This window comes from Macrosteles quadrilineatus, unplaced genomic scaffold, assembly GCF_028750875.1.
Source record: "Macrosteles quadrilineatus isolate MER2022 unplaced genomic scaffold, UCM_ALF_1.0 Scaffold_14__1_contigs__length_3811126, whole genome shotgun sequence".
NCBI lineage: Eukaryota > Metazoa > Arthropoda > Insecta > Hemiptera > Cicadellidae > Macrosteles > Macrosteles quadrilineatus.
Genome location: NW_026542607.1, coordinates 1,581,951 through 1,597,402, shown reverse-complemented (window position 1 = coordinate 1,597,402; position 15,452 = coordinate 1,581,951). Strand labels below are relative to the sequence as shown.

General features: G+C 34.0%; 1 protein-coding gene across 5 annotated transcripts in view; it reads left to right on the top strand.

The window, feature by feature from the left end:
• The window catches only part of LOC129004996 (cytohesin-1-like), a 112,300-nt gene that overhangs the window by 71,570 nt on the left and 25,278 nt on the right, over nucleotides 1–15,452 (top strand). Inside the window, exon 2 of one of the 5 annotated variants that reach the window (XM_054433733.1) lies at nucleotides 7,109–7,377. The exons of 3 other annotated variants lie outside the window; for them this stretch is intronic. In XM_054433733.1, coding sequence (XP_054289708.1) covers nucleotides 7,165–7,377 — 213 coding nt within the window. In that variant the 5' untranslated portion in view covers nucleotides 7,109–7,164. The remainder of the gene's footprint in view (nucleotides 1–7,108; nucleotides 7,378–15,452) is intronic. One more of the 5 variants, XM_054433734.1, reaches the window with a different exon arrangement.

Sequence of the window (15,452 nt, the reverse complement as noted above, 5' to 3'; positions counted from 1 at the left end):
GAAATAGTTGACAGCGTATGTATCGCATACAGCATTAATCTGCATCACTGGTCAAGTTTAATCTTTTCTACAAAACTATTTCCAATTTACAATATGCCCTACACATCACGTAAACCTTGTTAAATCACCATCTACGGTCAACACTTCACAAAGAGGACTAGAGGACTCACTTATGTCCCTAAACGGCTTAATGTGAGTGAAACTTCTTCGCAACCGCACGATCAGTGTTCGATCGCGACTGTTTTCGCTGTTTTCAGCTAACCGCATCACGCCTCCGGGCTCCGATGTTTTCCCAGCTTTCTAAGCTAATCGAGCTATTCATTCCACTCTCTCGGTGATCAAAAGATTATTTTTGACGCTATCAGAGGAACCTTGTGTCGCGTGTGCAAATTAATACCAATTTTTCTTAAATAATTTCTACAACTTTTTAGGTGTAGTTCTGGTTCAAAATAAATCTTCAAGATAAATCGGGGATTTGAAAAACATTCTAACATTTCTATCATTCTAGGTTTGTGTTAGCACGCACTAACTAAAGAGAGTAGCTTCTTGCCTGTTTGCGCAGTCTGTATTTTAACGGCAGGTAACCAAACTATTGCATTAGGCCTACAATATTTAAAGAGTCAAGTATGATACTGGAAATATTCACTATTTGAGATAAAACCATTTATCACAGAATACAGTTCGTTGAATTGATTGCAAATTGCAAATCCACATTTTGACGTTGAATCTCGTTGTTCATTTTGCTGAGGTTGTACACTGTATCACCAGTTCAAAACATCAGAATTCCGCACGTTTTCATGATATGCACTTGATAGCTTTTAGATTCATTCATGAACTTAACGTGTGACTTGACACTTTTTCTATTCACGTTTTTTTCTGATTAACTAACAGTTAAACATTTGCAGATCCCATTTCTAAACCACAAGATGGTCGCCCCAATGGCATTTCTGTACCACTCCAGGAATAGCAGTCTCCAGGAGAGTTGTGGAGTGTTGCCAGCTTAGTGCAAAATCGCCACTCATCTGAGATGGGTTATTTTAGTAGTCGAAAGGCATTTTTATAGTTGGTGATTGTATTAGAACGATGGCTTCTCTAAGTGACCTATTAGTGTACACCACATGTACACCCACTTAGGTAGAAGGATAATATGTGTTTCTCCACTTCTTATAAATCTCTATTCTCTGATTTATAAAACTATCGATGATACACTCTTGGTTCAGCCTCCACTGTTAGGAAAACTTTCAGTTCAATATCTTACTATTGCCACTAAAAAGAAATTTAATTGCAATTTTAATTTAATTTTTTTGTTAGAAGTTACGCCAGTGACTTTTTTGTGAAAGAATCTCAAACAGATTTAACAGAAATATGTCTAAAGACTTCACATTTTTGTGGATACGTCTGGAATCGAATCCGTTCGTTCCCCACCAAAGTTCGAAACGCTGCTTAACTACAAGTATAGATCAAAGGAGTAGTAGTGTCTACTACTTTTCTATGCTACAAGTCTAACTACATACTCAAATTCAAACTTTAAACTTTGGTTCCATATGGTTCTCCTATTTGAACTAATGCTTCTAGAATAACTATACTCTGCCTTGAGAAGTGAACCAACGTAACTATGTAAAATCAAGAGACGTAACTATCAATCGTAAACTCTATCCAGAATCATACACAGGTCTGATACACTAGTGTTTAGTGTGTTTCAATCAAAGTCGTTCCCCAGAAAGAAGTGCGGCCCAAGAATGGATGGAACCTTGGCGGATGCCAGTAGAATTTACAATGTTCTCGCCGCTGTTCGAGGAAGTCTTCGCCTGGTTATTTACGGTCGAGTGGTGGAATTACTTTAACGGCGTTCGTTTTATTACACGTTGGGAATCCTCTGGGACTTATAGAGTGGTTTAAGACATCGTGGGACATTAAATGCGGTATTTAGGAGGATCCAATCAGACAAATGGCCCGGAGATTTAAACCACGTGTCGCTACAAATAGCTTGTCAAGTAACTGTTTGAGCTTCAGTTTTGAATTTGGTTCGAAGTCGTAAACTATTGTATAATGTGGTAGGCCTATATTGGTGCACAATATACCTTCCTTAAGGATGTTGATGGTTGATTTTTATCTTTTTAGTTTTTGATCAGATTCAAGTAACGTGTGTTATAGTTTGAAAAAAAGTACTTTAATTTGTCTTAGGGTATTTCTTTCTATTTGTGCGTTTTAACGGCATTTCTATTTGTACAGTTCTTCATTGACAGCCTACTAAACGCTGGTTGTTACTAGTTTACGCAAATCGTTAATCTTTTTTTAAATAGTAGGATCATCCAAAGCCAATTGCATCTTGACTCTAGAGACCGGGCTGAAATTATTCTTTCCCTAAGAAAGAGATATTTTTGGTAAAACCAAACATTTGATATACTTTCTTTTTTCAATTGATGTTGCAGCTTTTATTTTAGTTGTAAATTTTGCGTACAAGTTACTTGTCCATGTTTCTTGGAACGTGTTTAATCATGGGATGTAATTTAAACTGAAGCCCTTAATTCTCAAAAACATACTTTCGTAAGGCAATCCGAGATGAGTTTCGTCATGTTCCAGAATTATTTCGCCATCGAAGGTTTCGAGAATCCAACACGCAACGTTAACACGCAGCCACGATTAAAATTTTTACATATTGCGTCACCAAACTTGACCGCGTCAAATGTATAATGTTTCTCCGCTTCTGCGTCTCCTGCCAGTGCTGCTAGACCAAAGACGTGTAAAGTGACACCGGTTGAATCCGGGTAGAATGGGTTGAATCACCGACCGCCAAGTCCGGCCTTGTGACGTCGTGAATGTCCTTGACCGAGGAATCATCATTTCCGGTATAGAGCAACTACTAGTAGTTCCGTGGGTCGTCGCCAATACCTTGGAAATGAGTTATTGACACCTTGAGTGTCAGTTGTACCTGAACATGGACTTTGGAAGCAGCAAATAGTTTTGTTATTCATATACTGTTTTGACTTGTACTAGATTCTGAAGGGTTTTGTAATTTTTGTTTAATTACAATTGATTAAAACTTGTTTTGTGGGGGGGATTGAAGCACTTTTGTAAAAATAAATTATTAAGGCTAACTTTCGTTTATTTTTATTTTTGCATCAATGGTTAGGTTAAGTCCAAATCACTACCACAGACAATGGAAACCATTAAAGTACATTAAAGTATTATATTGTCTGTGTCACTACTTTGTGTTATTACTCTCCGACAGTGAGCACAACTAGATTCATACGTATATGTATGCAACGAGTTCGTAAAATTGAGTGATCCGTGCAGCTTTTGGGACTAGGATCCCTAAAGCTGATATTAAGGTCATATAGACATCCATTGTGTGAATTGAAAACGCAAAAATAATACATTTCTCCTCTGAAGTACTGTTAGTTGGTTTTAAATTGTGTGCTCATTAAAAAAAATTACTAGTTTTTACCACCGTATTACAGGAAGACCTTAGATTAATATCTAGATAGAAGTAGCTGTCTGAACAGGGAAGGGTTCCAAGCTCCATCTCTTGGTCTAGACGCCTCAGTAGACTTTGTGTTTTTATTTACTCTGTTTTTGTTGCGCACCAGACTCCCGGGCCAGCCAAAACAAACTTGATCGAAACAGTTTTGCGCTCACACGGTCGACAAACGGCTAAAACAAACACTGACGAAACGAGAAAGCTGTTGAAAATGCTTTGTAAACACATGGGTAAACAAAGACTAGTATAGTGTCTGCTTCGTAATATGCTGACATGATGTGAAAAAGATCGAATACGTAATTCGTTTTTATTCGAACCGTTTTGATGTAATTGCATTATCTGAAATAATTATAATTACATTATTTGGGGTATATAAATAAGTAATCTAAATACTTAGTTTTTGTACCGTTTTGTGCCATTTACTTTCAATAACGCAAGTTCACCTATCCAAGGATTTATGTAAAACCTGAAACATGATTTAAGTGCGTTTTATGACTGGGTGTTCTTTGAGGACAGTGATGTCGATTCACAGTGTGCTTCAATTTTCAATTGTAATACCAGATGACACACATAAGTTATTAAATTTCGTTTGCTAAACTTAATTCAAAACCGTATAACATTAATTAAATGATAAAAAAAACATATCGTACTTTATTTCCTGCTGATCTATGAGGATGACAAAATATCTTAGAGATTGCGTTCAATAAATTGTTATTAAACATTTTATAATATTATGTTATCATCGATAAAACTAAAAAAGTGTTAGTAGGTCTAGTCGAACATCCAAGGTATTGTAAGGGTAGATGAGTCAATAATCGTTAAGGTTGTCTTCATTACGAGGACTCGTAGGATCCTATATCAAGACTCAAAGGACCAATTAAGGTCCGGGTTCACTTCCTCATTATGTATACAATTCCTGTAGGGTACCTCAGGTATGTATTGTATACTGATAACATTTCTCCTACATCGATTCAAAGTAAGGTGCTTGTATTGTATTATGCTGATTGGAGGTACCTTATGTGTTGTTTGTTAGACAAATATTTCAATCAAATTACTTAATTTACAATGGGCGGAATGTTAAGTCTAGTTTTGTGTTTTCGTGTAGATGTGTATCGACAAATTTTGGCAGGAAAAATAATTTAAAACCCCTAGCATCTGACCACGATATTTAAATGTTTTGGTATGTATGAAGCATTCTTTTAGATCTTATGAAGTTCGAATTGAACTCTATACTCTTTACCACTGAACGAGAACACAACTACAAATAGCTGATACGATTTAATCAAGAAGCAGTACCATGACTGAAGACTGGCGCCGTGCATTCAGGAAACTCACGAAAATTGAATAATATAATCCAAACTATGCACCCAACTATTCTATATATGTCAAACTAGGCAAATGAAGTACATGTTTAAGTAAACGAGCTCAATGTATTTTATGTTCTGACATTAAAATTCGGCAGGCCTACTTAAAAATCAAGAATATCTTAATTTTGTGAAAGCCCCTTCCCTTTTCACTTAAGTTTTAAATCGATACAGTCTGAAGTATTCATCATCGAGGGAAAACTATTATTAAATATATTCTTAAAAATATATTTAAAGGATCTCGGTCCTTGAATTCCAATTATAGTATCATACGTGTGTTTGGAATCAGGCTTTATGTTTTGAAGGTTCTCGGTAAGATAAGGTATTAAACATTTTGCTATATAGACCGTTACATGTGTCACAACCAGTACAGCCAAGGCTACTGTCCCGTGTGCGTTTACTTGACATTTCGCGAGGCGTTATTCACACGACCTTGCCTTCCATATTCGCGGCTGCAGGACTGTCGTAAAATAAGGTCGTAAATCGTCAACTTTACTTTCCCTGTCGTAAAATAGTTTACTATGCGATCTAGAATCTAGGAACTGTGTGAAGGACTGCCAAATGGGAATCAGATCAGATGTTTATCATCGAGAAAAATACTTTTTCCCTCGGAAATGTTCAAGCTCTTATCGAAAATAGTCGCATAGGCTCCATGTATCTTACATCGGAAAATTTTCTGACCCGACTAACTTGTGCAGTTTGGAACACGCACTACAAGCCGTTGTCTAAAAATATTTCTTTTCAATTCAATAATAGAACTCGAATTGGTGTTTCGTGACGCGACCGATTACCACGTTCTTTGCCTGGGAAGGGTCAAATTATCGAGGAAGCTCTGCTGCAACCACGCCCCTACGATGGCGGCTCTTTATCTTTATGACGTAGAGTGATTTAATAGAGAGCCTTCCATAACTTGGGTCCTCCAAGTTAGGATAAACATCGTAAATTTGACTCTAAGCCTCAATGAATTGGATAGCTAAATATCACGAGGTCAAAATGTTCCAGAACGATTACGTGTCATCTTAGTTTTATATTTTGTGTATAAATTGACATAACCTAACCAATGAGAACGTTTGATATTTCTACGAAACCTCAAATCAACGATCGTTTTTTCAATGGCTTTGGCGTTTTTAAAGTTCTGTCTATATTTTTGGTTCGATTTTATGACATTGGCATCTTTAAATAGCGTTTAGTGCGGATTAGTTTAGAAAAAGTTAAAAAAGGGAACATGGTTCAATGAGTTATACAGTAGACTGCAATTAAAGACTACTTTAAAGTGTACATGTATTTTCTTCCAACATCTTTTTTTGGCTTTTTGACTTTTTTTGGCTACATTGTTTTTGTTACAAAAAATTACATTGACAGCACAGTATACTCAAAGTGAGCTTACATACCTTTAAAAGGTTGCCACTCCTGCTTAAACATTTAAATATCCCGAGTAGTCGAGGTAGCTATTCAACATTGTATAACAAATGTCAAGGGATTGAAACTGCACTTAATTAAATGCACACAACTGCCAGGGTCGCGAGATTGTGGTTCACAAACAGTGTAGGAAATTGATTCGACATTGCGCCATCATTCGACACCAAGATCGACACATAATTGATCATGATTAGACCAATTGACGTCTGAAATGACCTAACTGAGATGAAAGATTGATTCAATGTGTGACAAGATTCATTTAATAGCAAGACTGTTATTCTAATTACATCTTGATTCACAAACTTTCTTTTTTACGTATTTGCTAGTTGGTTTGAGTAAATAAATGTTAAAAAGTCATTATACGATTTGTCTAGGTTTTCTCCTGACAGTTTTGTTTAAAATCCAGAACGTTGAGCTATGATTTGAGTATGTTCTAAAATATAGGTCTATTATAACTTTGGTTTTCGCGAGATTTTGGTTGAGTTCATATTCAATTTATTATGGTAATTGAAATTCGGTTGTCGGTTTGGTTTTTGCACGAAGGTCCAATGTTGAACCTTTTTATTATATTTTTAGCTTTTTAACCGGTAAACCATAAAATTTTAGGCTGTGGTTTTGTTCCCTTGTCTGTGATAGTAGGCTATGTTTAATACATTCATAATGCATACATAATTTAAAGGTTAGTCCTATAGGATGATTTAAAAATTGTTGATAGATTTTACTAGACAATCTTCCGTATATTTACCACGTTTATCAAAACCAGTGTCAAAAATACTAGTTTTAAAATCCGCAATTAAAAAAAAAACCAGTGTCGAAATGAAGCTCCAACTTTTGCAATTTCCAGCAGACTTGCTCAGTGACTGAGTGCATTACAGTGAAGTGACAAAGACATGGTATAACATGTTGGACGACCCCAGGGGCAAGTCCCCGCCAAAAAACAAACATGGTTGGTTTGGAGGGAACACGCACAGATTGTCTTCCACGAGTCTGTCGAGCAACAAGTCTTCTCACAGTTGGTTCTCTTCGCTCAAAAGGCCACTGCGGAGGAAGAGCACACTCCCGCCAGCGCCTCCCAGGAAGTCGAAATCCGTCTGGGACATCGCTCCTAATGTGGTAATAAACATGTTTATAATACAGTATGTGGAAAATACATGTACAATGTGTATACAATGTATAAAATACGTGTTTGATATGTTCACTACTATATAATTTTGTTGTTTTCTAAAAAAATATGCTAGTTTTACGATGGATATGGAAATTTTATTTGTAAAAGAGAAATATTCTTATTGGATAAGATCTTCAATATTGGGTAATTAATTGTGGTTTATCGCGTAGTTTTAGTGTTAAAATCTTTGTTGTAAAGCTGGAAAATTTTTCATTTTCTGTATCTTTTGATAAAATTTAAAAAATTACAACTCAGTGTGTCAACAAAAATATTATTGAGACATAAAACGACTTTTTTGCGTTTTACTAATTTCTATTCTAACTTTTAATACATTCACCTAAATACTAAATAGTTATGGACATCCTAAGTTTTGCTAAATTTTATATTCCACACCATGTGACAGTTTCTTTAGCGCATTCATCTCACATTGACCTGCAGTTCCTTTGATATTCGCCGCCATCTTGGCATTTCCCGGTTTGGCGCGTTTACCCCGTTAGTTCTCTGAACTGTATAAGAAGCCACAGGTGTCGCTGCGGGACTTTGACCCTGCGAGTGATGTTTACACACACATACTTACAGATTTTTATATTTTTGTCTGAAGCTAATTTGTATGTCTATTTAATGTTTGTGTCATTTGAGAACTAAGTTGACAAATGCTTTTCTCATTTAGTCTAGTTTTTGGTTATAAAATTACAAGTTTATTGCTAATCGAAAAATGTTCTCTTCATAATGGAACTAGTCTCCTGATCTTAGTCTACCTGGGTACCGACCAATAAGGCCCTTGTCAGTCTCAGATAGATGAAGGGCCAGGAGACATATTCCAGCATACAGACTATAGATTAAATTCTGAAAAAAGTGTTTAATTTCATTTGAATCACGATACACATAATAGTAAACGGCAGAGCCTTCTCAAATGAACCGGAAGGAAATAATTTTGATATTGTCTTCAGCTTTCCTAAAATGAATCTATAACAGCGTATGGTTTAATCTATGATTGTTTAAACACGACCTCTTATGATGCGTTTTTAAATTATTTTCCATTAGAGGAATACAATATTAATTAAGACAGGTTGCTGCCCATTATAAGTATATTGTGTATTGGTAACTTATTTATTTGCATATTTTAAAATTAATACGACCAATGATCTGTTTATTTCTTTTGAATTGTTTGTCCACTATATGGAGTATTTATTGCTTGTCATCAACTGCGTGTCTCACTTGAGCTATTATTAGACGTGTTTATTGTAATTATCTACCCTCTATTTACCCTAATTGTTATTTCCTCTCTGAATTTGTTGTTTCTCGTTTTCACAACAATAATGCTATTTGCATGGTTTTCTTGTTCGGTCAGCTTTTGTTGGGTTTGTTTATTTTTCTTGATATGCTTAACTGATTTTTTATCATATCTCGGGATCGAAGTCCAGTTTCTGAAACGTCATAAAACGTTTTTGCCACTAATCATGACGGAAGAAAACTGCAATGATACTTAATGAAATTCAAATTATTAACACTTTACACCCAAAGCGTGGAGTGCCCGATTTCTCACATGTTATGAACTCATGCATATTGTTTCTTTCCTACCCCTGACGTGAGCATGATTGTACCCTGGATTGTGTTTTTTCCATATCCTGTCACGGTCAATACACTTGGAGGAAACCGTTCCTTTTACTCTTCAAACTGTTTCTGTTTCCATTATCTAATGACGTGTCCGCTGGTGACGGTCCCGTGGTAATAGAGCGTGTTAAGTTATGGGAGTTGGAACCGGGATGGAATGTTTTTTTACGGAGTAATGCATTTTAAGATTTAGTTAATTAAGAAAAACTAGTACTGCATATTGAAATTGGATTTATGTTTCTGAAATGAAATTAAATGAAAAAATATTTATTTACACAGGCAAGGTAAGGTTAAAATGGATCTTTCTTACCCTTAACCTGTCTCTATGTTATTTAGGTTAGATTTGTTTGATTTGTACATTACGATAAGTCTGGACAAGATTATTTTTACTTAATCTTTTCCGCCACCAGGGTTGATATTATAAAATAAATTAGGTTATGTGTCGTCATTCCACTTTCTTTTACTATATGACTAGTTTGAGAGTATAAATTGCTACATTTTAAAATACAACAAAATTGTAATTAACCTAGGATATATATAGAATGGACTGTTAAAAAGTTATGATTGGTAAGAACACGTGTTTATGATAAGGCTAAGTCACTCTGCAGTCTAACCATAGTCAATGGTAACACTCTAAAGTGGCTTCAATACAAATTCTATGAACTGTGTGCTATTTAATTCAATGCAGCGTTAACCTAGTCTGTTAACTTTTATGGGGCCATTTCCATAAAGTTACTCCAACTGTCAAATACCTTCCATATACCACCTTTTCAACCTTTTTTATTTAAAACTAAATTTAGCTTACTCAATTAAACGTTCTTCACAACAAACTAAGATGGAAATTTTTGTAACATTTAACTAGAGGACTCCCGCTGCTCTGCAGTGTTGAAATAAATCTCATATTATCCGAGGAATAATAAAATTTAAGATTTTTGGTTGAGTAATACAGTATCTTGAACTTAACTGATTCTAACGATTAATAGCTCAAATAAAGCCTATAGTTTATTGATCATTTTGAGTCCAAAGCATATAAAAAAACAAAAACAATACTGGAGCTATTGATTTTTAATCATAGGAAAACCTTATAAAAAATCATTTTTATGTTGGTTGTTCACCTTGCGTTTGCTTGAAACTCGTCCGATTTGAATCACTAATATATCAAATGAAAGCCGCTATTTCACTGAAGGTTCTTAGACCAAAATATATAGGATTATATCATTCTAACTGGTGAAATTCATCTTAAATCTAAGTAAGAATTCAAAAATAAATCAAATTTATGTTTTTTGGTGGAGTAATACAGTAGATTAGTAGATAAATATAATTATGCCGATGTTTGTTGTAAAATCTGTGCTTCAATTTGAGACCTCAATCATGAAAATCGGTCGGGTAGAAGAGCCAAACAAACTCAGAAAAGAAAATTTTAATATAGGCTATAAGATATTTGAGTAAATTTAAGTCCACTCATTTGTTCCAACCAATATTCAAATGTTCACTTTTCTTATTGTTTTAACATTCAAATTTATTACATCATAGTTCCTATACAAATGCTTAAACATTCAATTGCAAATTTATACAGCTGATTCTTACAAAAATTCATATTCTCTCATCTAACATGTGAAACAGCTGATTCTTTCAGTCATGTGTCAATGTGATAGGGTGTGTATTAAGGTAGATTAAATTGAAGTAACTGACATACTGACAGACAGACAGATAACAGTGTCAATATGTGTTTAATAGTACTTTAACACGGGCATATATCTGTCAGCTACGTTATTTACTTGTCAATCTTATTCTAGGTTTATTAATAGAAGGTTTAACATGCGTTGGTACATTGGATGTAACTATTTCCTAACCTAAAAATTATAAAATGCCGACCTGGGAGTATATCTTATACATAAATAAAGAAATAATGTAATTTTACTAAGTTACAGCTGGGAAAATATTTCAGAGATTTGAGATTCATCATGTAATTTGAATTTACAGTCAAACTGCTTAAGGTCTAGGATAGATAAAATTAGATTAAACACAACTATGACAAATAGTAGTCAAGTTTTGTTTCTTTCTAAGGCCTATGGTGTACAGTATTTCAAAATGTGTTAGTTGTTTGGTTACTATTTACCATACTCTCTGACCTTGTTAATTCATTTTATTGGTTCTGATATTTTTAATAGGCCTAACGAATATTCATGCTCTTAACACTTTTTCTTTTTACAGGTAAGATTCCGTTTCATGGTCAAAGGGTGGTTTGTGAGTATTTCATACATTAATATGAGATATAGTTATTCTCACTGTTACCACAAAAGTATTAAGGTGGTGTATAAAATCCGTCCCAGTATTAGTATTGTGAATTTTATCTATTTAAATGTGGACAGAGTGAAACAGACACAATTTTGTCACTGCAGGAAGCTGGAGCAATTTGACGGGAGTACACCACACAATGACACAATATCAGACACAATGTACACAATCACAATGAGTCTAGTGGCCAACGCCTCTCGCTAGGTACACTACAATAATTACTGAAAGTCTCTCTGTAGCTGTGTATAAGTTGAATATGAGGTACTGTGTAAAATATTAAAACTGATTTTTCGAATCAAAGGATTACAGGGTTATTATAAATTGCACGGAAATTTCTTGATATACGGTTCTTTATTCTACGATTTTATTCTGCTACAAAAATAAGAGACACTTATTCCTGTGCATAGAATGAAATAAAGCCACAATATAATGACGAGAATGTATTCTAAATAAAACTTAAACCTGGAAAAATTGCATGAAAACATAAAAAGTAGGGTTAAAAACACCCTAACACTTGGTGTGCACTTTAGTGTGTGTGTGTGTGTGTTGCTCCTTTGTTGAAGAGTCTTCATACAAAACCATTAGCAAGTTGTGGGATTTTAACCATGCAATCATGCATGGTCTAGAATAGAGAAGTCATGTGCTTTAGTCAAAGGCTTGACATGTGGGAGTGAGATACTGTATCAGTTGTTATCAGAGGAAATGTTGATATTGTTCTGGGTAGCAGACATGATAGGACAAGCATTGTTCTATGATATCAATGATATACAGAACCTTATGGTTGGTTTCTATGGTTATTGGCTTCTTATGCTGATATCTAGAAATTCTAGGGTAATGTAATTGAGTAAACATTTAATTATTAGAGCACTTTAAATTCAACAAAAGCATATGTGAAAGTTACTTTAAAGAATGAGGATATTTGTCGGCACTTATTACTGCTGGAGGTGAAGTAGGACAAAACAGGTTGTTTATAGATAATTTTGCCCTTTGGTGAGACAAATTTGAAATCCATACTTAAGAGAAGAATTTAGAGCATTCAGAACCCAAACATTTGATTTTCCCTCAAAGAACTACAATATTTGAGAAAAGTTATTTCAAAAATAATTGTTTCTCAAAATTGAATTTTATGTAAATTTTAGTTTTATTTTTTTCATTTAAAATTAACTATACATCTTGTAAACATACTTGTGATATATATTTTAGTTTTATTGTTCTGAAGTTCAGGAAGGAATTTTGTTCCTATGAAATCAGGAAATGTGTATGTACTGTAATAAAATGTATATTACCATTTTCGTTCTAAAATAAAATTGCAAAGTTTTCAAGATGATAAAATACTAATATTACTTTGCTTAAACATTTTCCAACACGTTTGCTCTATTAATTTTGACATTATACCAGTAAAATCTATATATTTGCTGAAATCCATCCATGTCTAAATAATTTGGAATTCTGTTGTATTTGCTCAGAGAAACAAAATATGTACCCTTATTCCGCCCTACCCACTTGAAACACGATTAATTAATCCCTCCTCTATGGTGCATTTATTACTCCAAGAGTCCCAGTGCTTGTTAAGATTTCACCCCTCCTCTGTTAAGTTGGTTATTGAGCTCCTATATTTCTCATTAAGAGTCATCACTCGTGCTCATATTGGATTTTATCATTGCTAAACAGTGTTGGTTAAAATACTGTAAGATTATAGTACCGGTATTCTAAGTTAAAAATTTAAAGTTTTTTTGTTTATTTCCGAACATTTTATTTTTTGAGTGAAATTTGTGTTTTTGATAATATGAACAAGCGCTGTTTTTTTCTGAAATTCTATTCTCATGCATCTCAAATATTAGAATTCGTATTCCAATTATAGGACCCAATGGAATTAATGAGATAGGTCCTAAGTCAACCTTCACGTATACATATACCAGATTATTATGACATGCTGTATTGGTTATGGGTCTGTATTAATTGTTTTTACCCATACTTGATGTAATTATGTATATACATACAATTACTTAAAGATTAACAGATTAACCATCAAATGGATCATCAGCTCAGGAAAATTTTAAGGTCAGTTCTATCTGGTCAGGTGAAGGTATATGGCCTTATAATTTATCTTATTTCAATGTTATTTCAACTAATTAAAACTATCTAATTACAAACAAAATTAATGAGTAATTTTCTAGTTTTATAACCAAACAGTAAGGCATGAAGCCTAACATATTAGGCAACCCTAAAAAAACAAAAACATATTATTAACTTCATCACACTTTAACTTACATATAAAACAAACATGAATTAAGAAGCTTCAAATTTTATAAAACGAGAATTCTACTTAACATGTCTACTTAACTAAGTTGTGGTTAACATTTTCAGTGTCGACTACTTTGTTCTGATTGACAGTTACAACTTGTCGTTTTTCTGCATTGCTGGAGTATTTGTAATTCATCTGGTTGTGTAACAGAAACAGCTGATCTACAGATTGTTACAAGTGGTATAGCTAGACTGTTTGCACAATTGTTGTGGCGTCACCGATGTCTGTCCCTATCTCACATAGTACATAATCTGTCTCTATGCAGCTTTTGTAACACTTTGAAATCACAATCATAATGTACCTTTTTCACAAAATAAACAATGTTCCGGGCATAATATCTGTCAGCAAACCTCATATTCGTGTTCAGCGACCCAAAAAACATAAAGAAAAGTGATGATTAGGACTGTACCTAAACTTTCCGCTAACTTTCCTAATATGCCTAGACTATTTAAGTATATAGGCTATGTACTTCTACAACAGCATTTATTTTTTTTTCTTCTTATGAGAATGTGATTAACTTATTGTATGTGTTTTCTTCGATGTGATGTCTAAGTTTGAAGACACAGGAGACGGATTGAGAGTAACTATCAATATTACAGTCAAGCAAGACGGTTAAGTAGTTAAAATCACTTACGGTCAATGATTGTCCTTCTTTTTACTCACTCAAGGATTGTCTTACTGAGTTTTTTTTGTTTTGGTAAATATTTGTTATCAATAGAGTTACTTTAACATTGTTGCTGTAAAATTTACAACCTATTGCAAGCAACATCTCTTATGCCACATCAACAAACACAGTAACAAAATCTGAATGAGAAAAGAATTTCAGTTTATTACACTAGGGTGGCTCATTCGATTTAATAAAAGAATGGACTACAGCTGCTCCATATGTATGTCTTACTTCAGTTTCCATAGTTAATGGTTCTACCCAACACAATTATGTGATATGACTGTGCAAAATTGCATTAAGTATGTTATAAACCAAGTTCAGAAAAAAACTTTGTTAGTTATCAATATAGGGATATTTTAGTTGCTTTCTTGGAGGACTTGTGGTTTAGAAACAGATATACAGTAGTCAGTGTGACCTTAGTGATAGATCAATCTGAAATTTCAATTTGTACAAACAGTTCGTGGAAGAAACATGAGACCCAGTGAAGAGTTTGATTGTTCTAGTCAGTAGTCAGTACTAACTGTTGGGTCATTGGTGATTGTTCTAGTCAGTAGTCAGTTAAGTGGTTGGTCATTGTACATTAGTCAGTGTTGGCTAAGGTCAAGGTCATACAGAGACCTTGCTGCTGACTCATTTGTTGCTGGTTTGCCTACTTGAATGTCATCTCAAATGTTGATTCAGTAAAATCAAACCACTATGACAATGCACTATAGATGATATTTTTAGGATAATAAATTTGTTCTACAGATCTCAAAGTGGAAATTTTTTGCTAGAATTAGTTTGAGAAACAGCTGATTTCTGATTATTTTATTTTGCTCACTTTAACATTATTTGGTTCAGTTGTCATCCAATCTAGAGCAAGGAAAATAAGAGGTCAATGTTGTTCGATTTGCCCATCTTTTTTCTTTACTCTGGAAGATGACTGCAAACAAAACAACATTTAGCGCACAAGTTTGTTTTAACAAAGTACTGTAATATTCAACATGAAATGGTCCATTTATGGATTAAATTGATTTGTATGGGATATTATAAATAAACAAACAAAAAACCGTTTTAGTTGGGAAAAAATTAGTTACTATTTTTTTTTAGATAATCAAAAGCATGTAAATGGAAAGGTTGGTTTGTTTGCCGAATTTTGC